Source organism: Canis aureus, chromosome 4 (genome assembly GCF_053574225.1).
Source record: "Canis aureus isolate CA01 chromosome 4, VMU_Caureus_v.1.0, whole genome shotgun sequence".
Classification (NCBI taxonomy): domain Eukaryota; kingdom Metazoa; phylum Chordata; class Mammalia; order Carnivora; family Canidae; genus Canis; species Canis aureus.
In genome coordinates this window covers 31239000-31261981 of record NC_135614.1, presented here as the reverse complement: position 1 = coordinate 31261981, position 22982 = coordinate 31239000, and the positions used below count along the sequence as shown (strand labels likewise).

Genomic DNA, 22982 nt, shown 5'->3' with positions numbered 1-22982 from the left:
ACCAAAGCCAAGTTTCTTCAGAGGCTTGTCAGCAAAGCTTCAGAGTTGAATGTTGCTGCATGGCAGTGAAATCAACTGTGGGCCTTGGACACATCGAATTGGACTTATGTAATCAGTGGGGCTGGGGGGACATTAGGACAATTCATGCGTAAAGCACAGTGTGTGCGTAAGGCAGGGTTTGTTTTTTTTTTTTTCTTAAATTTTATTTATTTATTTGAGAGAGAGAGATAGAGAATGAGCAGTGGGGGGGGGGGCAAAGAGAGAGAGAGACATGCAGACGCCCCGCTGAGCAGGAAGCCTGATGTGGGGCTCGATCCCAGGACCCTGAGATCACGACCTGAGCCTAAGGCCGACACCCAACAGACTGAGCCACCCAGGCACCCCATAAGGCAGGTTTTAGTTTGAGTTTATGAAGGCAAATTAGAGATACAAAGTCCCTGTTGGTTCAGTTTTCTGAGTAATTACATCTTTGCCAAAGTCAGCCAGTCCTCTCCGAAGGGGGTACAGGGAAGCCACTGTTTTAGCTCTCGGTGCAAATGCAATTTCTTTTATCTAACTGGTTAACATTCGCTACCCGAGGGGAATCTTTTGACTCATTCAGCATTCCTACGGCCTTGCATTTTATCTTTTTACATAAGAAAATCGTCTTTTATGTACACGGAAGGTGCTTAGGTAAAATTTTATTAAAACCTTATTGCGCATCCCCGGTGCTCCATCCTCATCCCACCTGAATGACCACGTCTGTTGCTCACAGTGATGCTGTGGGGTGGGCAATCGTTTAGCCTGCTTTACAGATGAGGAAGCAGGAGCCAAGCCATTAGGAAGCCTGCCCCAAGGTGGGTTCGCTCGGGGGAACCAGAGGGCCGTGCTCCCACGTGCTGCACTTCTGTGTGCTGCCAGTTGACATCTATCTACTGAAAGAATAAAAGGTGGCCTAGATTTAGTGGGGATGTCCTCTGAGACCCACACGTAAGGGTACTGAGCTTGGAGCTTCCAGATCCTTCCCTCGCTCTGAATTTGTGTCCAGACTGCAGAAGCCTCCTGCTTGTTTCTGAAAGCACCACTCCTCTGCCTAGGACATGGCCCTCCAACCCCGCGCTTCCAGTCATTCTGGAATTCAGAGGGCAGTTAGGCAGCTCTGCTCTCTGACTTCTTGCCAGCTCTAGGACCTTGGTGAGCACCGGCTACTTGGGCTCCGTCCTGCTCTTGAAGCCGAGTTAGAACATAATGGCTCCAGTTCTAGCCACAAGCCTAACCTAGGTCTACAGTTCACATTAAACATTAGCTCGCATTGCCTCCGGGTTGGAAACCAGTGTACCCAGAAGAAATTTACAAAGAGACAGATGTTGAAATATTCTGTGTGCTGTGTGCGGACAAGGACAAGGCTATGTTGTCTAAAGTCCCTATTCGATCCTCATTTTTTTTCCATCCCGTCCCAGTGGCCTTTTCCTCTCTGGCCCTTCAGTAACCTTATGCCCGAGCATTCCAGCTCCCTCTTTCTTAAATGCCTCTGATGAAATATGTATACGTAAAGTCTCTGACTTCATCCCCGAAGAGGTCGCTTTAAATGTGGTTTCATTCCCTGGAGGGATGGTGCCGCTGCTGACGACCAGTTGGCAAAACTCAAGATTCGGGGCACCAGAAAAAAATGCTTTTAGATGCTCATATGCCGAGTCCAGAGGGGATTTGGTCAGCAGAATTGTTAACTGGGGCCACCGCATCCTACCTTTTGCTTCCCACAGTCGAGTATTTGGTGCACGCGCTTCTTCTGGATGCTTGTGTTCTATTGCTTTCTAGTGGGAACGGGTTTCTCCACCCCTTCTCACTGTCTGTGATCTCGGTTCCCTACCGTTCCACTGCCTGCGGGTGCAGCTAGGTCAGAGAGTGGGAGAGAATGAAGAGAGAGAGGGATGCTGTCGTTTATTGTATGCATTGATTTAGGACGTAAGCCTGTCCACTTTTTTCTTGGTCAAAGCAAAAAAAAAAAAAAATGCAGGAGTCACGTGAGCAGGGTGTTGATCAAGCATACAGGACTGAAAAGGTAGATGTCTAATTTATCATATGGAAGCTTTGGGAAACGGGACTCTGATCATTTCCCTGTAATGAATCCGTCTCTCAAGAGACCTTTTGCCCCAAAAAGCGTTGTCTTCTGTAACCTGTCCAGATGCATTTTAGCATCTTGCTTGTCGATGTGACTGCCAGTGTCTTAGAGACATTGACAGTTTAGGTGATTTCTATTAGCAGAAAAATATGGGCTGAATCGCTTTTCTTCTTAATGAATGTGTTGTGTAACATCCAGGCTGACTCAGAATACAGGTGCATGCTTTAGCTCTGAGAAGGGAAAAGAAGGGGGAGAGCCCAAGCCCGACAAGGTGTGGGGAGCGGGGGGGAAGGGCAGCACCCACCAGCCCAGACCACCCTGTGTGGCAGTCTGAGCCTAAACCCTCTCTCTGGGAAAGAGTTCCTTGCTGCCTGTTTGTATCCCTGAGTAACCACAGACCCCCGCCCTCCAACGTGGGATGTTAACCTTGGAGCAACATGGAGATTAGCTGCAGAGCTGAAGCAGAGTCCCAAAGGGAGCTTGAGTTTTGCGGAGTCTATGCAGCCCTCTTTACCATGCATTGACCGGACACGAGGGCTCGGGACGTCCGAGCCGAGGACTGGAATACTTCAAGGTAGGAAGAACCCCCTCCCAGGAAATGGACTCCTCCAATTTTCTCACATGATTATTCAGGCACTTTCACTTTTCCATATATAGGAGTCACTCAGGAGCAAGCGGTGACCAGTCGGAGGGAGTGACACATCCAGACTTAGGCCCTCCCTCCTCACCATCCTCACCTTCCTCTCACGTGCTCGCAGGCGTTCGGCAGGAGGGAGCCCTGTGGCTCTGCCAAAGACGAGCCTGTTGGATTTCTAGAAATAAACAACAGCAACAACAAAGCCACAAAACAAACCTCAGGCAAAGTCACAGCATTGAAATTGTTCCCTTGAAGAGACTGAGAAGCGTGCAAAGATGAATGGCCCGGTGGATGGCTTGTGTGACCACTCTCTGAGCGAAGAAGGCGCGTTCATGTTCACGTCGGAGTCCGTCGGAGAGGGACACCCGGGTAAGTAGGTGACCGTGACCATGGGTGGATGGCAGCCTGTGCCAGGGGAGTCGGTTTACAAGGGGCCTTGGAAACAGTCTGGGTTGGTTTCTATGCAGGACATCTAGGTGCACCCTACGAGGCACTTCTTTAATTCTATTAATTGGTAGTCTTGTAGGACAGTCACTGAGTATGAAATGAGAAGTTGTCAGGTAAGGAGGCCGTGCGGGCTGGGCTGCTGCCTGCCTCCAGCATCTCAGCACGATGAGGCTACAGCAGAGAACACACAGTGGGTTGACTGAACGTATTATACGTTGGACACGTATCATCAGATAATCAATTTGATGTATATATATATATATTTTTTTTTTTTTTGGAGGGGGAGATAAAGCTTTATTATCAATGAGTGACTTAAGTCAACAGAGAATGTTGGACAAGCCCCAGTCACTAAGTTTTGCACATAAGGCCTGTGTAGTCTAGACATGAACAGCACATTCCAGTAGCCTCTGAGAGATAGCTCACCAGGTCCTGAGGACCTCAGGTATGTTACCCGAGACAAGTACAGGTGACCTCCTGGAGAAGAAGAACATCCGAGCAGGTTTTGGTGATGTGGGGACATGAGCGAGGCTCGCACGTGTGCCAGTGAGGACAATGATCAGAGCCTCAGGTCAGTGGTTCTCAGACCTCGGGGAACATCCCCACCACCCAGCGGGCTTGCTAATGCAGAGTGCTGCGCCTCCCCTGGAGTCTCTGATTTAGCAGGTCCTGGGTGAGGCTCAAGGTTTGCATCTTTAATAGGCTTTCAGGCGATGCTGCTGCTGCTGTGGGAACCACACCCTGGGAAGCACTGTCCTAGAAGGATCCTGGGGGCTAGACACACTGATTTATGTCTTTTAAGCACTTCTTCAAAATTCATCTGAGTATTTGAAGTTTTGGTAACTTACCACCAAGGCTACCTTTTCTTCGTCTTCTTCAACCATGTACTTTCCTGCCTTGTAACTCAGCTTTCGACATCTCGCACCACTCTTTCCATATGCTTTAACCAGTGGTTCTCAACAGGGGGCTGTTTTGCTCCCCTAAGGGCATTCCGTATTGTTGGAAAACATTTTTGGTTGTCGCAGTAACTCTGCCTGCCATGAGGGGTTGGGGTGCTGCCGCATTTAATGAACAGCAGCCAGGTGTGCTTCTAAACATCCTGAATGCACGAGACCCTCCCCCCACAACAAAGAATTTTCCAGCCCCAAATGTCAATAGTATCGCTGTTGAGAAACCTTGGCTTAAATTGAGTTTTGTATGTGACTTAGCTCATTTCAAAGCAAATAGCCTCTTTCACTGTGCACAACTTTATGTGGTCTCTAGGTTTACCACTCTCGTAACTTTGGACTCATTGCCATGTCTCACACATGAAGACTATACATGGGTTAGGAGAAAGATTTTTTCCACCTGGAGGATGTGGCTGCTCGGATGCACAGTGGCCAGCGGTCTCCTCGTACCCCTAGCAGTGTGCTCCATGGATGGAGAAGATAAATTCTAGCCACCAGTTGGCTGTTTTGTCTACTAAATGATAGCCTTTCAATTTGTCCGACTCTCCTTTCACTTGCCGCAGTCGATTAAGTGTCCATGTAAGTCAGCTTCCCCTAAGGCTTGGTGCTGTCTTGCTTACTGTTCCAGTGCTGACTACATCTCCACCAGGAGAATTATATAGATGCTCTTTTGGCTTCTCAGAAAACCAGCTATTGGCTATCTTAAAGCTACTGAATGATATTGATAGAAATTCTGAAAGCCTAAAGACACAGTTCAGAAAGGGCCTCCTTAGGCATTTCTTTAGTCTGTGGAGCTATCTTAGCACTCTTGCTTGGCTCCAGCTTTATGCCTAATACCCCTTATCCCACCTTCCCATGTGGACTGGGGACGTGTGACCCGCGTCCTTGAAACAAGCAGACTCATTCGTGGTCGGCCCTAGGAGTCCTGATGGGTAAGCCTAAAGTGGATATTTTAGCAGCAGACCTTCCTTGGTAGGAAGTGCAGAGGCAGTGGCCTCAGACAACCTAGCTTTACACTCAGGATCTGCCACTGGTGATGGGTTGAATAGAAAGCCTCAAGGTTTAGTAGCAGTTTCTGGAGGAGAGTTTAGAGAATTCCCCTTGAACGGCAGATTAATATTTTAAGTTACATTGATGTTTAGCATTTTAAATGATGCACTTATGAGAGCAGAACCACTTGGTTCTGGATCTGGAATCTTAATTTAAAAACTGAAAAACAAAAAACAGAAGGACATGAGGAAACTCTGGGAGGTGACGGATATGTTTATTACCTTGTTTATTGTAACATAACAAAAGTGTATTCACGTGTTCAAACCCCCCGAATTGTTTAATTTTGTGCAGACTTTTTTTGTACACCAATTATACCTCAATAAAGCCGGGGGGAAAATGTATTAATCTGTTAAGAACAGGGTGCCTGGGTGGCTCAGCGGTTGAGCGTCTGCTTTCGGCTCAGGGAGTGATCCTGGGGTCCTGGTATCGAATCCCACATTGGGCTCCCTGCAGGGAACCTGCTTCTCCCTCTACTTGTGTCTCTGCCTCTGTGTCTCTCATGAATAAATAGATAAAATCTTAAAAAAAAAACTGTTAAGAGCAAACCCCATGGGGATTTTGAACATTAAATGAGATGCAATATATGTAAATAGATATCGCTTTTACTTCTGAGTCTGGGAACATTGACAGTTTGCACAACCCCAAGGCCAGAGTGGATTTTTCCATAGTGCCATGGCAGGGTCTGCAAACTCAACCTTAAGACGAGTAGTGGAACAATAAGATTGAAGCCCAGTTCCTGTTGAGCTGTCATAAGTCCCACCTTGACAGAGATCTAACCCAGCTCTTAGGACATCTAGCCTACGGGAGGCAGTGTGACCATGGGGGTGACCTGAGAGCTGCTTAGGGAAGGATTCTATAGAACAGCAGTGGTGTGTGGAAGCTCTCTTCTAGAATTCCTACAGGTGGGGTGGTGGATCTGGGCCTGGCGCCGTATACACAGTCCATCGCAGCAACGCATCTGTTTGCTCCATCTGATTTTCACATGTTGGCACCTCATCTTACTGATGTTATTAGCCAATTTAGGTTCTATTTCTAGGAGTTTTCTAGACTTTAGACTTAAAGGGAATATCTTGAGGAATGACAGACTTTTTAATAGGAGGATGTGTGTGTGTGTGTGTGTGTGTGTGTGTGTGTGTGTGTGTATGAATTGCTTTAGTCTCTTAGGACTTATTTTGGAATGTATTTCTTTTTTTAGGGAACTCTATGAGTTTATATAATAGAAATCACCCACAATTAGGCGGGGATGGGAAGAAATAAAAAAATTTTCAAAAAGCTCCCAATTTTTTGTATTAGAAAACTATATTTGATATGTAAACCTACCAAAATATCTGATTATTTTACCATTTCAGCTGGCTATACCTAGTACTTCTGTGATTCATACACATATTCATTCTTGTCCAGATAAGATCTGCGACCAGATCAGTGATGCGGTGCTGGATGCCCACCTGAAGCAGGACCCCAATGCCAAGGTGGCCTGTGGTAAGAATCACCCGCTCCCTCCCTGCTTATGACCTCAGTGGGCTGAGCTTGAGGCCTTTGCCTGTGCCAGGGCACTTGGCATGGCAGAGAGTCAGGGGCCCAGCGCCTGGAGGGCCCCCGAAGGTACCATCTGTGCCGCTCAACCAGGGCCTTGGCCAAGGTCATGGGGCAGGGGTGCCCCACGTGGAGACCAGCACCCCCGTCCTCATTCAGTACCACACAGACTGTTCCCTCCTTCTCCAGTGCCACCCCAGCCCCTGCGTTGGGCGCTGTGGGGACCCGGGCCCTCTGAGGGTGGACCACACCTGGTGTCCTTGTGGATAGCCAGTGAGAAGGTTGGCCCGCCTCCATCTCAGGATCTCAGCCTGGCCTGGAGCCTTAGCATTGAGGGGCAGGAGAGGTGTCCTGGATGCAGGTGCGCGTCGACCGTACTCTTTAGGATAGCCCAACGCCTCACACGGATCCACGCGGCAGTCCAGTGGGACTATTGTCCCCAGGGAGCAGCTGGGGAAGCTGATTGAGAGGTGAAATAGGTGGTTCAAGAAGACACAAGCAGGGGCCCTCGCTGCAAGGGAGGTGTGACCTGTCCTGTCCAAAGTGTAGCTCCCCAGGCAGCATTCACGCATGCTCGGCACAACTGCTGGGCTTTAGTCTGTTTGTTAGCATTATTCTTTTATTTCTGGAACCCGGGCTTGGGAAGACTCTGGGCGGGAGGCCTGGGAGTGGGGCTCCCCCGCACGGGCTCACAGCCGCTGACATCCCCCCTCCCTCACAGAGACAGTGTGCAAGACGGGCATGGTGCTGCTCTGCGGCGAGATCACGTCCACGGCCACGGTGGACTACCAGCGGGTGGTCAGAGGCGCCATCAGGCACATTGGCTACGACGACTCTGCCAAGGGTGAGGCGGGGCCTCAGGCCAGAGCCCCCTGCAAGTGTGAACACCGCCGGGGTGGGGGGCCATCGCTGGGCCTGCCTGGCCGGCTCGGGGGCGAAGTCTCCAGTGACAGTGTGGTGGTGCAGGTGACAGCGCCCAGCTGAACTACCCGTGTCACCCTGGAGCAGGCAAAGGCTTGCGGGGAGAGACGCACCCGGGAAGGGTGTGTTCTTGGCCAGGGGATCTTGCTGTGCTTTGCAGTCGCTTTGCAGTCACTCGTCTCTCGAGGCCTTCGGCTGTGCTTCCCCCGCAGATGAGGAAATCCAAGCACGGGAATGTCACTAATTTGTGTAAGGTGACAGCCCACGAGTGGCTGCCTGTGTGGACCCCTGTGCCTTCTGCTCCACGCGGCTTCTTGCTATAGACAGAGAAAAAGGCGACTCGGCCCAGAGCTGGTACTCCGGGCAGGTGAAGGAGCCGGGCAGTGCGGGAGCCCGCAGCCCAGGGAAGGGGCACAGGCACCAGCGGGACTGGGGAGGAGCCCCGCGGTTAGGTGGAGGCGACAGCTTTAGGGAACAGAGGGCCCCAAAGCCAGCCCAACGTCTACAGCCAGGCCCAGCCCGGAGCAGCATCGGAGGACAGCCTGCGGGAGCCAGATACCATGGGCCTGGGTGCGCTGGCACCCCCTCCTGGCTCTGGGGCGCCGTGTGCTGCCGCTTGCGGGTCGGGGTCCCCGGAACGATGCGCTGCACACGTGAGTGACGGCCTCTCGCCCCCGAGGCTCAGACACAGAGGCTCGGTGCCCCTGACTTCTGAGCTGCCCGGAGTCCTCGCTTGAGCACATGAAAGTTTAGGGGGCTCTCGGGAATCAGCGGGAGCAGAGCCAGCGAGCACGGGCTGACTTCCCAGGCGGCACAGCAGGGTGTTCCTAGAGGCCACACGCTGTCCCCGAGCGGCAGCCTCCCGATGTGCTACTGCGCAGGGCCTTCACCCCGCCGCACGAGGAGGAGCCCATTGCCTACCTACGGGTGGACCTCATTCAAAAGCAAGTCTTGTTCTGCACGAGGCAGAAGGCAGCCTTCCCAGGAGGCCACGTCTCCTAGAGAGAGAGCAGTGAGAGCCCAGCCCTGCTGCTGGCTGCCAAGGACTCCCCAGTTGTGCATTACGCCTTCTGCATCTCTCCTGATCACTCTACGAGGTGCAGTAGGAGGTGCCCAGCGGGGAGTCGGTGGCACAGTGCAGTGAGGGGAAGGGGGAGGGAAGGTCCGGGGATGTTTAACGAGAGCCGGTGGGATTTGGGTGTGTGTGGAGATGGGGAGTTGGAGGAGGAGCATTCCACCCGGGGTCCAGGTCCGCCCTGAAGGCTGCACCGCGAGGCTGGAGCAGTTCAGCTGGGAGGGGCTGCGTGCAGCGGAGGGGCCTGGTCCTGCTTCATTTGGCAGCAGGTCCCACGCGAAGCAAGTACGGAACCAGTAGACTGGTTGGGTGGGTGGGCGGGTGGTTTTAGTCAGCTCCTGCTGCGGTAGGGAGAGCAGCCTGGCGAGAGAGTGCGGGTTGCTCAGCTTGTCACTAACACTTGTCCTTGCGGTGGGGCCGCTCTGGGTTGCAGCCCCTCATTCACGCAGCCCCCATGGCCAAGCCCAGCAGGGCCTGAGGACCTCCCGGGAGAGGAGTGTGTGGTATGGGCACCGAGCCCCTTGCAGGGCCTCCTTGGGCGGGGCTACCGCCGGCCAGACCCCCATGGAGGGTTCCCAGCCTGTGGCACCTCGCCTGGGGGGCGGGGGTGCAGCCTCCATCTCCAGGCCTGAACCTGGGGGATGGAGACACAGCTTTTCCATTCTGCTCCAGGCCCTCGTGCATAGCCTGGTATCAGAGGACTCTGGGTCTGGGAGCCCCTCTGGACAGTTGCCGTGTGCTCTCTTAGTTCAGTCTAATTCATACCCGCGTGAGGCATACACCTGGGCTTCTGATCTATAGGGCTGGAAGGTGATTTTCAACCCAGATCTTAGGAGGTGCCTAAGGGGGCAAGACCATGCATCATCCATCCGCTCTTCAGCCAGAGAAGCTGTACCTCTTTATCTGATTTTTGTGTTGCAGTTCTGTGTAGGATATATATTTTTGATCTAGGCATAACTTAATATAGTAAAATGCACCATAGAGGATTTTCTTTGGCCAGAGTTCCAGATGATCCTATGGGAAGGATACATGGGCTTCCCCATCCCTGGGCCTCAGCTCTGAGCCCAGACAGACCGTAGCTGGTTAGAGACCACCCCCGCCCCCAGCTGAGCAGCCCACCAGGAAGCTTGCAGACCCCTCTGTCCGACACAGGTCCCCAGTAAGGCCCACATTCCCTCCTGCCTAGGCTTTGACTTCAAGACCTGCAACGTGCTGGTGGCTTTGGAGCAGCAGTCCCCGGATATTGCTCAGTGTGTACATCTGGACAGAAACGAGGAGGATGTTGGGGCCGGAGACCAGGTGAGCAACGTGGAGCAGGGGTGCACGGTGTTGGGGGGTCAAGGTAGTGTTGTCTGTCTCCGCCGTGGCTGGGAGCCCTGGGGAGGAACTAGCCGAGGAGCTGGGGAGCTGGGGAGCACCGGATCGGGCTCACGCCCACGGGGATGCTGCGTGCACCAGGCACCCGATCCGTGCCGGAGCACCAGCCGGGGTTGAGATTTGAAGAACGTTGTCCCGTCGTCTAGAGCGGGCCTTGCTCAGTCGGCCCTCTCCCCCGTCCAGGGTTTGATGTTTGGCTATGCCACCGATGAAACGGAAGAGTGCATGCCCCTCACTATTATCCTGGCTCACAAGCTCAACGCCCGAATGGCAGACCTCAGACGCTCGGGGGTCCTCCCCTGGCTGCGGCCTGACTCCAAAACTCAGGTGAGCCTCCTCCTCTCGCCTCCCGTGGAGCCCCAGACACACACGTCCACACACGTCCGGCACCCACCCGCCCCCCAGGTCCTCTTGATCCCTGTCATTATTAAGATCCAAATGCTCGGTCTGGGCACTCAGAGAATTGCTGGTCATGAAAGGAACTATTTGTGTGGAAACTCTTTGGGTCTCGATGTTTGCTCCCCCAGTTTTTTTATTTATGGGAAGTTTGTAATATACAGAAGATTGGAATCAAGAGTTCTAGAAATTTTTTTTTCTTTTTTTGGCCCTCTTAGCGTATGTGCACTCGGGTCATGTGATTCCCTGGTTCCTGCCACGTAGCGCTTACTCGGTTTCAGGCTTTCGGCCACTGCCCTTCCACCTCCACAGGTCACCACACCTTGAGCACGGTGCTGTCTGCGCCTCGCTGGGGCCCTTTACCCTGGTTTCTCATAAAAAGGCTTTCCCTCTGCTGTTTGGGACTGTCCCCCACGGGCCCTGCTCCATGCAGTGGGGAAATCCTCACCCAAGTCCACATTTGAAGGTCGATGCTGATGCAAGTGCTAGCGCACATGGAGGCACCCTGTCCTCGCCCCCTCGCTGCCCTCTTTGACCCTGGTGACCCCGCTGGCCCCTTTCCCGGGGCTCCCCCCCTCACTGGTTCCTCTTCCACCTCCACAGGTCCTTGGCACTTCTTGCACACTCTCTCCCCCTCCACCCGTGCTCACGCACCACTTCCACCTTGTCCCACTGACGCCCAAAGCTTCCACCTGCTGGTGTCTGAATCAGCAGCTGTGTTTCTCATCCGCCCTGCAAACACATCGTGTGCAGCCTCACCGTCACCTCCTCCTCAGCTCAAGGGAGTGCGACAGACCCCCTCCCCCCCAACAGTGCCCTCTCTGTCTCCACCTTGTCTTGCTGCTCCGGAGCATTCCCTAGAGAACATCTCTTCTGCTCCAGCCCAGTTCCCAGCCCAGTTCCCAGGCCAGGACCAGGATCCACATCGTGGCCCCCCAAGGGCTCTCCCTGCCTGGAAGCTCCACTTAACTCCCTTTGGACTTCTCACTTCCTAATACTTGCTCAGACTCCTCTACACCTTTCTGCTCCCTACAGGGGGAGGCGGGGGTGGGGTCGGGGACAAAACCCACCTTCGAATGCTTATTATTCCGGCATTCAAAGCCTTTTAGGATCTCCCGGTTTTACCTGCCTCTACCTCCCCTCCCCTAGTTGTTGCTTAATCTGGCTTATTGCACTCGGGTTCCCCTTGTTTCTTGGAGCTTAGCCCCTGTGCTTCCACCCTTCGCCTCACCCAGAATCTTCTCGGGTTCTTACCTCCCTCCCCCGGTCAGTGGCCAGCGGCGCTCCCACCTCCTGTGGTTTTCCCCAGTGACCACCACCTGACGGGGCCTCTCTGGCCCCCATCCCGTTACCCCAGCTGCACAGAGGTGGGTCCTCAGCCCAGGTGGGAGGCTGCACAGGGCAGAGGCTGAGCCCAGCTGAACATGGGGCAAGGAAGTGCCTTTGTGGCCTAAAGAAAACAAGCCCTTCCCGGTGCTTCCCCCGGGACCTCCCCCCCTTCCATGGGGAGTGGAATCGGCAGCCCTCCGCAGGTGTTCTTGGAGGGTGTGGGCCAGGGGAGCTAACATACAAAGACCATGGTGGCAGCAAAAGAAAGGAGCACATGGATGCTGGCACGCCCAGCCCCGTCTGGTGCCAGAGTCGTACTGTGATGGGAAGTGGGGTAGAGATTCTAGGAACAGAGAATCCTAGAACAGGAGTGGGAGGAGGTGGAGCCACAGGGCTTTTCCCTTTCCTCCTGCAACTGTGAGGCCCAGAGGCACCCCCGTGGGACCAGCTGAAAGGGGAAAGGCCTGCATCACCTCGCATGGTTGTTGAAGTCCACAGCGGAGATTGTGGGGTGAGATGTGCTCTTCTAGGGGTTCCCTTCGTGCAGGGCTCCACGGAAGCCACTTACTGTGACCTTGGATACCAAAGCCCACCTGGCTGCCCCGCTGCCAGGGGGCCGAGCCCCTGGCCTCACAGAGCCCTGGGTACGGGGCCGCCCGAGCCGTGCGAGCGTCCCTGCACGGCTGCCTCACGGTGAGTGGCCCTGTGCCACGACCAGTCTCTAGGCCGGCCCCATAGCCTGTTTGAAAGGAACCTTCATCATCTAACCAGAGTGTTGACTGTGAACAGGATGAGTCTTTCCACCTGAACAAATTCTTGCTGCTGATACGGAGAATCGCGTGGCATACGGGTGGCTATTTTTGTACCTGGTCAGAGTGGTGTTTTCCACGGTGTATTTTTCCCCACATCTTGCTGACACGATGAGATAAGAGGCATACTTGGAACCCTCTGCTCCGCCACAGTTGTGTGCTTCCACGCGCCTGTTGCCCGGGGCCTATGCCCGGCCGAGGGGGACGTCCAGGGAGTGGCAGCGTGGGGGATCCCGGCCCCAGCAGCTCCTCGGGGCGCCAGCCTTCGCCTGAGGCCTGATGCTCACACAGCGGGTCCGGCCCCAGAGCCCCCCACCGGGCCTGCCCTCCTGGGAGCCCCCACCCTCCCACCCGGTCGCACCTGTGTGTACATAGCCCAGCATTTAATGTTGCTCTCGGTACACAGATGTCAGTGGGCACCTGCCCCTCGCACCAGGACCGGACATCACCTGGGCAGGGCTCTTTCTCCTCCTCCTCCTGGACTCCACCCTCTTGTTCTTTGAACCAGGCAGGACCTGGAGTAGGAGTTTGAAACAGGCCCAGTGTTTGGTGGATACCTGAGGGGCCTTGGGCACAGTCCCAGGGGGCACCGGTTGCCCTCCGTGCCTCTCAGGGCCCTGGGCTCGGGAGTAGTGCTGTGCCCGCCAGCCAGCGCTGCAAGCAGGGACACGTGGCGTAGCTGCACCTCCACAGGCCCCACACACCACAGGCTCCCTCCCACGCTGCTCTGGTGGGTGCACACTGCCTCGGTGGCACCGGGGCCTGTGGCTCCCACGCGTAGCTCCGGGGCAGAGCCCAGCTCCGTCGACATTGTGCTCCTGACCCAGGTACTTATGGTCAGAAACCTCAGCTCTCCTACCTTTGAGACGGGGCTGGGGACAGCTTCTCCGGGCTTTGGGCATGGCTTCTAGCGCACGGCACTCTGCTTTCCCAGCCTCACCTGCCGTCCTCACCGTCCCCATCCCCCTCGCTCTGCAAGCCTGGCGAGCACAGACTGCGGTCCTTTGTCACCGCTCAGATCCCGCCACGACGTCGGGCTCTCGGGCTCACTGACGTGTCAGCGTAGCACAGGGTCTGTGCTGCTGTGGGAACGACACCCGATTTGGGATTGGGCAGCACGGGGGATTGGCTCTCCGGCTTTTCACTGACTGCTGTGTGACTTCAGACACGTTGCTCCGCTTCTCGTAGCCTGGTTCTCATTCTGTAAAGTGGAGATGAGAATGCCTCTCTCGCTGGGGTGGCTTAACTATGACTTGCTAATGCACAGGATGGGCACAGAATTGACCCCATTGGGTAGAAGTGAGTAGGAGAACTGCCCCTGTGGCTGGACATGCAAGGGTCCGGCAGGCGGGCTCCTTCCCTCCACGTGCCCTCCGCTTTTCAACTTCCCTTAGCTCAGACACCCGGAGGCTGGACATCCAGAGCTTGCGGCTCCCTCAGTTTCAGCCAGCCTGACCTGAGCTCCTCTCACCCTGTCCCTACAGCAGGCAAGTCCCCTGGCCCCATACGCTTCCAGAGCCCCTCCACTGAGGGGCTGGGGCAGGCAGCCTGGCCCACGGACATCTGTGCCCAGGCCGTGGAGGGTCAGGAGAGGGCTTTGGCTAAGGGGACATTCGCTGGCACTCAGAGCCCTCTGAGATAGAAGGGGAGGCATCTAGTTGGGTCACAGATAGAGAGGAAACTCTGTAACCCTGAGTCTCTAAGTGGCACTAATTGTGGTCATGGGTGGGAGCAGCTTACGCTTCATACCCAGTCGTCCCATAACACAGGGCAGTTGCTCCAAGATGAGAATCTGTCAGATTAACTTTCCTGGAGGCCTTTGGAGGACAGGAGGCCCCCCACCCTCATTTGGCTCCTGGGAGCCCTGCCTGCCTCCCAAGGGTCTGTGTCTGGCAGCGATGTGTCCTCAGCTCAGGGCAGGGCCTTACAGCGTCTCCTCCTGCCCCTGTGACCCAACAGGTGACAGTTCAGTACATACAGGACAATGGTGCAGTCATCCCTGTGCGCATCCACACCATCGTCATCTCCGTGCAGCACAATGAGGACATAAGCCTGGAGGACATGCGCAGGGCACTGAAGGAGCAGGTGATCAAGGCCGTGGTGCCCGCCAAGTACCTGGACGAAGACACCATTTACCACCTGCAGCCCAGCGGGCGGTTTGTCATCGGAGGTCCCCAGGTGCGCCCTTGCCTCTGAGCAGAGTCCCGATTTGTCTCTGTTACTCCCTGAGCAGGAAGGACGAGGTAGCTTGGTGTGGCCCAGCCGTGTGTGGCCCTGGCCCCAGCATGAGGTCAGCTGGCGCCCCGTGGGGCTGGCTGTGTGTGCGTCAGTGCACGAGGAATTTGGGACGCGTCCCCAGGGACTCTCCCACCTTGTGCAGCCTGGCCCTCCCCCAGTCGTCGTAGCCCAAGCTGCTGCCTTGCCCTACTGAGATGCCAACCCACCGCTACGGAAACTGGCCTTTCCCGGGCGGCACTACGGGGCCCTGGTCGCAGGTTACCTTCAACCCGTGTGAGGGCAGGTGTTTGGATGGGGACCCCCGTGGCCCCCTGTACCTCAGGAGAGAGGACATGGAGGTTCACTGAGCTCCCTCAAGAGGTGCTGACCTCTGCCTGGAGCGCCTCAGCTGGGGAGTCCCCGCAGTGGGTTCCGTGACCAAATGTAGGGCAGAAACACTGGACAAAACACTGTTCCTTGGGGGGTTTCTCAAAGCCCAGATGTGCTGCTAGTGGGATCCGTGGATCTCTAAGCAGCGGGATAGGGTACGTAGTCTTTCCCCGAAGCACTTAACCTGGAGCCCCTGCCCTTTAAACATTGTGATGCAGACGCGTGAGGAAATGGGCACTGCGGCGCCGGTCGGGCGCCACCAGCGCCACCAGCCGGGGCCGCAGCGCAGGGTGTGTCTGTCCCCGTGCAGTTCCCTCCCACAGCTGGATGTCTCCAGCCTGACAGACTCCCCAAGACAAGAGACGGGGGTAGGAGGAGCTGGCCGTGATTCCAGAGAGCCTCCGGCCCATCGTTGGCACCTTCTGACGGGGCGCCGGCAGGTCACACCTGGCTTCTGTCACTGTCAGAGACTGTGCTGGGGTTAGAGCCCAAAGCGCCCAGCTTTGGGGGGACGGTCTCTGCCTCCCACCCACCCTCTGGTTCTCATCCCCTCCCTCCCTTCCCTCGTGTCCCCCTGCAGGGCGATGCGGGCGTCACGGGCCGCAAGATCATCGTGGACACCTACGGCGGCTGGGGGGCGCACGGCGGCGGGGCCTTCTCCGGGAAGGACTACACCAAGGTGGACCGCTCGGCGGCGTACGCTGCGCGCTGGGTGGCCAAGTCCCTGGTGAAGGCAGGGCTCTGCCGGAGAGTGCTCGTGCAGGTGGGTGGGCCCCGCGCTGAGCGCCCCACCTCTGCCCCAGCGAGGGCGCGTGCACCCTGAGAACCTGGGCGGGGGGAGGTCTGCAAGGCGACAGGCTCATGCGGAGAACGCTCCCTCTGAAGGTGGTGGGGGGTTGGAGGCAGACGAGTCGGCGAGCAGGTCGGGCGGGTGACGGGTGGCTCCAGCTGCCCCTTCCCGAGGACGTCTGCACCCAGGCTTCTGTCCCCTGACCCTGGTCTCTCCTGGAAGGTTTCCTACGCCATCGGTGTGGCTGAGCCACTGTCCATTTCCATCTTCACCTACGGAACCTCTCAGAAGACAGAGAGAGAGCTGCTAGATGTGGTCAATAAGAACTTTGACCTCCGGCCAGGGGTCATTGTCAGGTAAGAGTGCCACCACTGTCACTGCTGCCCGGCCCTTGCTCCTCCCTCGCCCAGAGCCTCGGCTCCCCTGGAAGGGAAGCAGGGGGAAGGACTTTGAGCCTCCCCGAAGCAAGAGGGCCTGCGGCCCCTGGCCCAGCACAACACACACCCCAAATGCAGGATGTCTGCTTTTCGGGCGGAAGGAGGCTGTGTAAGGTTCCTACTAGCCCAGAGACCCCGACGCCAGTGAGGCCATCCTGGAGCAGGTGGGGGATCTTAGGAAAGTCACCAGAGGGCCGAATGCTGAGAATTGAGCCGGCTGGTCCGGCCCAGCTGCCCTTGCTTCTGATGCCGTATCCCCACTTTCTGGAGCTTGGCGACACAGTTGGTGTGCTCCAGGCCGGTGGAGTGGACGGAGAGGAGAGGAGAGGAGAGGAGAGGAGAGGAGAGGAGAGGAGAGGAGAGGAGAGGAGAGGAGAGGAGAGGAGAGAGGCCCAGAGAGGCCAGGGCTCAAGGTCTGGGGCCTGGGGTGTGTGTCTGATCGGACTGTCTCCGAGCCTCTGAGCCTGTTTCCTTCGGGCCGGTGGTAGTTCCTGCAGAAGATGTGGTGTGGTGTAGACAGCAAGTTGATGGGAGATCGCTCAGAGTAGTGACACTCCACGTGGACGAAGACCATCGCACACTGTTAATTATTCCTGTGCCCAAAATTGAGAAAAACTGTTCCTTTTCCCTTTTCCTTTTAAAATGACCCTTTTCTGTGCTGACTGTGCAGGGATTTGGATTTGAAGAAGCCCATCTATCAGAAGACGGCGTGCTACGGCCATTTCGGAAGAAGCGAGTTCCCATGGGAAATTCCCAAGAAGCTTGTGTTCTAGAGCTGGTGGGAGTGGGGCCTGGGCTGCCCCTGAAGGCATCTGGGTGGCCTGGTTCGTCTCCTTTGGGGTCCCGGCTCCCGGCTCTCACACGTCCCAGACTCAGGGCCCCGACTGCCCTCCCAGGGAGTGCCTTCCCCCCATTACCCGGTCCTGGACCAAGCCACACCCCCAGGGTTAGCCCTGCGCTGTCATCATCGCTGTGAAGGGCAGGAGGCTTGCTGGTGCTGGGGGGTCACACCTCAGGAGGGTAGTCACGGTGTTCCCCTGCTTTTCCCTCTGACCAAGGCCATGTTAATTTAGTGGGAAATCTACCCCTGTTGAGAGTAAACCCCCCTTACTCCCCCCTGACCGCCCCCCCCACCCCATCAGCGATCCTGGGTAGTAGCCTCCCAGGCTAGGCATCTGGCCGGGGCAGGAACAGGTGCTGACATCTCCTAATCGTCTGCACATGTGCCAGGGACCCATGAGCTAATTACTGACGTCATTTCTTCTTCACTGCAACACGATGAGGTAACACCTCGTGCCCACTTCTATGGGGGGAAACTGAGACACAGACTGCCTAGGTGACTTTCCCAAGGCCCCACAGCCACACACATCAGGACCTAGGAGCTCTGACTCAGGAACCCCGACACGCCCCACACCCCCAGCTCTGTTCCCATCTCATGCCAGACACAGACCTGAGCCATGACAAAGCAGATTTGCAGCGAAGCTGTGTGGCCTCTGCCCTGAAACCCTGTCGTAGCTGTGACTAGGGGATTAACCCCTGGCTCTCGTGGTGAGCCGTGGGCAGTGGTATGTGAAGTCGGGACAGAGAAGTAGCTTGCCCTAGCTCAAGTGGGCAGCCCTAGACAGGGGACCGGGAGCCTGTGTGCTTCAAGTCCTTGTCTCTCTTTGGCCTCGTTGTCTGAATGCTTTCAGAATGTGTGGGTGAGCCCTTCCACCGCCCCTCCAGAGAGGCCAGTTGTGAGGCAGAGCTGAACCCCCCGGGGTAGACAAGTTGGCTTGGATGTCCTGAGGAAATTCTGGCTTCACCAGATGGCTTCTGGGCCATGGTGCCCAATAGGCCCGCGTGGCCCTTGGTGTGCTGGGGCCTTGGAAGCCACACGCTCACCTGCCCTCCGCCTCCCACCCCTGGCCAGCACCTCCTACCCCACGTCCTCTGCCTGCGCCTCTGACAGGGGCACGTTGGCCTTCTCCCTAGCAGCCTGGGCCACAGGCTCCGGGAGGGGCCTCCACGGGCCCCACGAGAACACTGGAGACTGGGCTTCCTTCCTGGGCGTGTGGTGCCAGTTCTGGCTGGACAGACAGCCCAAGGAGCCTCATCTGGGGAGCAGACAGCCAGCACCTGGGCTCTAGGCCTGACCCGCTTTCTGTCCTGTAAAAGGCAACTCCTCAGGGGAGAAGAAGGAGCCTGGAGCCTCCATCTCAACCTGGAGCTTGTGTCTGCTCTGGAGGCTCTGATGTGTCTGTGGGCTCCGGTCACCCAGCAGGTCTCAAGCTCCTTCCAGGAGAGGGAGGCACAGGTTTGCAGGCGGTGAGTTCCTCTCACTCGGGGCGTGTTAGAAGTCAAAGTTCACAGCTGTGTACTTTCCCCACCCTCTAGAGAAGCAAGATATTTTTTGGGGGGGGGGGAGGTCGACACTGTTTATAAGAAACTAGAACCTTTATTTGTTAATAGTTCCTGCTAGGACAGGATAAATAAAGCCGAATAAACAGTCCTTCAGTGAACCAACTGAAGGAACAACTACTCTATGCTTCTTTAAAAGATTTTATTTATTCATGAGAAACCCAGAGAGAGAGGCAGAGACACAGGCAGAGGGAGAACCAGGCTCCCTGTGGGGAGCCCAATGCGGGACTCAAACCCAGGACCCTGGGGTCACGACCTGAGCTGAAGGAGTTGCTCAACCCCTGAGCCCCCCAGGTGCCCCTCTGTGCTTAGCTTTTGTCTGCAAACCTCCAGACACCGCACCTTCGAGGAGCAGCCCCCAGCCCCTAGCGAGGGAACTGTACCCCCTGCACCATGTTCCCCCACCCAGGGCCCCCTGTCCCGGGCTGGAGGGGCTTCTCCAGCATAGTTTAAGGTTTCCTTCCCCACCAGCGACCTCAGTCACCATATTTCCATATTTATTCCCCACCACATTCCCCGGGGTTTCCTGGGCAGAACCTGAGGCCCAGAGGGTGAGGGTGTGACGAGGCACCCGGCTGGCGAGGGGGTCCCCGTCTCCTCATGCTCCGTCACTGCACACTAACCCCCCCACCCCGCCGCCGGGGCCTGGTCTGCCCTCCCTGCGAGTTACCTGCAATAAGATCATCGTGAGGGGGGCCCTCGGGTGGTTTTGTCCCGGGGCCGAATCACTGAAGTCAAATGAAGGGAGTGCGCGAGGGTCCGGTCAGAGTCGGGCCTTTAAATGGGTTTAAATGGGCATGTCTCCCCCCACACACTGTGTGAGAATTAACAGGTAGCGTTTTTTATCAGAAGAGTGTGGGGGCCGAAGCCCCCCTGAGAGGCAGTCTCAGAGGCTGGGGGAGCAGGGGTGGGACTTCCTGCACCGGTTCCCACAAGCAGGCCGCGGGGAGAGGGACCTGCTCCCCAGAAACGTCCAGGTCCGGGCCAGGAGGCTGTGCGACAGCGGGCAGCCGAGTCCTCGGAGCAGGGCCAGATGACGGGGAGAAAGCCAAAGGCCACGGTCCCGTCTGAGACAAAAATCTGTGACTTGAGCAGCCACTACGTGGGCCGTGCAGTGACCTTCTCCTAGAACACAATCCACGTCTTGTAGGAACACAAGACACCCGTGAAACATTGGCGTGCTTCCTGCGAGGGAAGGCGCCGAAGGAATGGGCTTTCTGGGCATCGAAGGCCAAATGTTTAGCGAGCAAGAGGGAGAAGCCACTTGAGAGCCGCGAAGCCCTCGCATGTCAGTGTGTGGAAGTGGTGAAGGACACGGGGCAGGGTGGCCGGGGGTAGGAGGAAAGCCAGGACCGTGGGGTGTCCTTGGAAGCCAAGTGAAGACGGTGTGTCTGAGGCCAGGGAGGACTCCCCCACGTGAAATGGTACCGATGGGTAGATGATGGGAGGCCTCAGGAGTCCGGTGACCAGCGTGTGGAGGTGGGTGGTGGCTGGGAAAAGGAAGGCGAGTCACTAAGATGTGCATACGGCCCCATCCCCCACCCCCCTCAGGAGGCATGTATTGGGGAGGATGAGGAGGAGGAAAGAGCTTGGTCTGAAAGGTGTCTCGGAGTTGGCAGAGGATGGAGGAGTAGGGAAACGAGAATGAGAAAGAATTGGCACCTCAGCAGTGGTTGGTTGGGGGTGAAAGTCTCGGAGAGGGAGATTTATTATTTTTATTTTAAAGATATTATTAGATAGAGGGCAGGAGTGGGGGCGGGAGGGGCAGAGGGAGAGGGAGCCACAGACTCTCCTTGGAGCAGGGAGCCCGATGACTCGGGGCCCGGTCCCAGGACCCTGAGATCATGACCTGAGCCGAAGGCAGAAGCTTCACCCCTGAGCCACCCAGGCACCCCTGGGGTGGGGACTTTTTAAATTTTGTTTTGGGGGTGTGGGGACTTTAGAAGAAACTTTTGCCTGTGACAGTTTCCCCAGAGTACGTGTGACACAGGCACAGCGTGAGCAGCAGTGTGACACAATAGCCAAGATATGGAAACAACCTAAGTGCCCATCAACAGACCAACGGGTAAAGAAGATGTGGTCCAGACAGACAACGGAACGTTACTCAGCCGTGAGGAAGGGCGGCCTACCACGTGCAGCAACTTGCACGAACCTGGAGCGCGTTCGGCTAAAATAGGTAAGTCAAGCAGGGGCGCCCGGGCGGCTCGGTCAGTTAAGCATCCAACTCTTGATTTCGGCTCAGGTCATGACTTCGGGGTCCCGAGATGAGCCCCTGGTCCCTGGGCTGTGAAGTCGTCTGTCTTCTTACCATGATACTTTCATGAGAGAGGTTTTGAAGAAGTTAAGGAAAAAGGACTGTGTGCTGGGTGCAGCTCACGGCAGCCCTTGGTGCAGAAAAATGTGGGTCGATAAACAATTTAGCAGGGAGCAGAAAACAACCCCAGGAAACGGTGGAGTTTGCAACCCCAACATCCACATCCAGAAGTGTTGGGTGTCCCCGAAAATAAGGAGGTGACATGAGAGCCATCTGACGCGGCTCTCACGAGACAGTAGGAAACTCAGAGGTTGTAAAAGGGAAATAACTCACTAAATCTCATTTCACAAAGACGACACTTCCATGCCAAGGGAGGAAACACAAAGGTCAAGAGATGCGACAAGTGAAAATGTAGCTGCAATTTCAATGGTCATGGAATCAGATCAATAAGAAGTGACAAGACCCCAGTAGTAAATGGACAAATTATAAGGACAGGAGTGGGGATCCCTGGGTGGCGCAGTGGTTTAGCGCCTGCCTTTGGCCCGGGGTGCGATCCTGGAGACCCGGGATCGAATCCCACGTCGGGCTCCCGGTGCATGGAGCCTGCTTCTCCCTCTGCCTGTGTCTCTGCCTCTCTCTCTCTCTCTCTGTGTGTCTGTGACTATCATAAATAAATAAAAATTAAAAAAAAAAAGGACAGGAGTAAACAGATGTAATGAAAGAAATAGGAAAAACCACAAGAAATGAAAGCTGCTCATCTATATGTTTCAAGAAATTAAAAAAAAAAAAAACCTTTTTAAAAACCGCAATATTGTATTTTTGGCAAACAGATGGCTGAAAATTAAAATGTTCCTAAAATCCAGAGCTGGCAATGCTGGAAGGAAAGGGGCGTTCCCAAATACAGCGTGACTTTGGTTCTTTGTTCTAAAAATATAAATGTCCTGTGTGCTTGGTTTGGGTCAGGGGTTGCGAATGCTTTGCAGGATAGGGTGGGCCAGGTGGTCGCACCCGGGGCTGAGGAGGGCAGGAGGGTGGGCTGGTGGGCGCTGAATCCAGGTGAGGGTGGGAAGGGGACTCTTGGGGAGAAAGCCCGGCTCTGTTCCTGGCCACCCAAAGAACAGGGCTCCCCTCCTTGCACCAAGGTTGTGGGGGCTACTGTGGGGTGTTGCGGGAGGCCCCACGGGATGGCCTGGGATGCAGGGGCCCAGAAGAGTCCCGCTCTTCCCAAGCCACGGCTGCAACTGCCAAGCCAGTCAGAGCAGCCTGAGAGGACTATGGAGCTGCAGAGGAAGAAGCCAGTTGAGGCCACTTCTGAGGACCACCCCCCGCATTCAGTAAAGGGCAGACCCTGTCCCAGGGCAGGACAGGAACCTCGGACCACGATTCCCCTCCGCTGCGCTGGAGGAAGCACCTGGCCTGTGGCCCATCCAGCGGGGCCTGGTCCTGCGGCTCCAGGAGGGCTCTCCCCAGGGCTGGGAGGATCCTGAGGCCCGGCCTCCCTTCCAGTTATGAACCGTGCTCATTCTCTAGCAGGGGGGCAGCCCTGGGACCCCAGCTCTTCCTAGGCTTCCTAGGAGGAAGAGAGGGGGCCCCAGCCTCTCCCTGAGTCCCCTGGCCCACCCATCCCATCCACGACTCCCAATTGCAACCACGCACCCGCCTCCCTCCTGACAGGTGGTTGATCCGGGTAGGGTGGAGGCCGGTCTATAACTATGATGACCTAAGGCCAAGGGGGCTATTCTATTTTCATCCTTGAGCTGAGGGACCCCTAAGACAGCTGCAGAGGGCTGATCTCGGCCAGGGCTGTCCCCCTAATACTTCCAGGCTGGGCCCCGCCCCAGCGGCACTGTGTTCCCTCCACCTCCTCGCACCCAG

At 56.1% G+C, this 22982-nt stretch overlaps 1 protein-coding gene and 2 long non-coding RNA genes across 3 annotated transcripts; 1 reads left to right on the top strand and 2 right to left on the bottom strand.

The window, feature by feature from the left end:
- Window positions 1-694: 694 nt before the first annotated feature.
- Window positions 695-2813, bottom strand: LOC144312454 (uncharacterized). The gene is made up of 3 exons (XR_013377931.1): window positions 2528-2813; window positions 1727-1872; window positions 695-914 (listed from the first exon to the last, which is right to left on the bottom strand). It is a non-coding gene; the product is annotated as an uncharacterized LOC144312454 (long non-coding RNA).
- Window positions 2402-18978, top strand: MAT1A (methionine adenosyltransferase 1A). Its single transcript, XM_077895197.1, has 10 exons — window positions 2402-2675; window positions 2759-3107; window positions 6581-6658; window positions 7434-7556; window positions 9895-10007; window positions 10269-10412; window positions 14579-14797; window positions 15807-15989; window positions 16239-16372; window positions 17124-18978. The coding sequence occupies exons 2-10, from the start codon at window positions 3014-3016 to the stop codon at window positions 17224-17226; spliced, it is 1191 nt and encodes a 396-aa protein (XP_077751323.1). The 5' UTR covers window positions 2402-2675; window positions 2759-3013; the 3' UTR covers window positions 17227-18978.
- LOC144312455 (uncharacterized) lies at window positions 7307-13797 on the bottom strand. Its single transcript, XR_013377932.1, has 3 exons — window positions 13479-13797; window positions 12981-13134; window positions 7307-7950 (listed from the first exon to the last, which is right to left on the bottom strand). It is a non-coding gene; the product is annotated as an uncharacterized LOC144312455 (long non-coding RNA).
- Window positions 18979-22982: the final 4004 nt, after the last annotated feature.

Bases quoted from the DNA above. Each gene is read 5' to 3' on its own strand.
- MAT1A (XM_077895197.1), top strand. From the start codon at position 3,014: ATGAATGGCCCGGTGGATGGCTTGTGTGACCACTCTCTGAGCGAAGAA. The intron at 6,659-7,433 runs GTAAGAATCACC...CCTCCCTCACAG, and splicing joins CAATGCCAAGGTGGCCTGTG to AGACAGTGTGCAAGACGGGC. The intron at 15,990-16,238 runs GTGGGTGGGCCC...CTCTCCTGGAAG, and splicing joins GCCGGAGAGTGCTCGTGCAG to GTTTCCTACGCCATCGGTGT.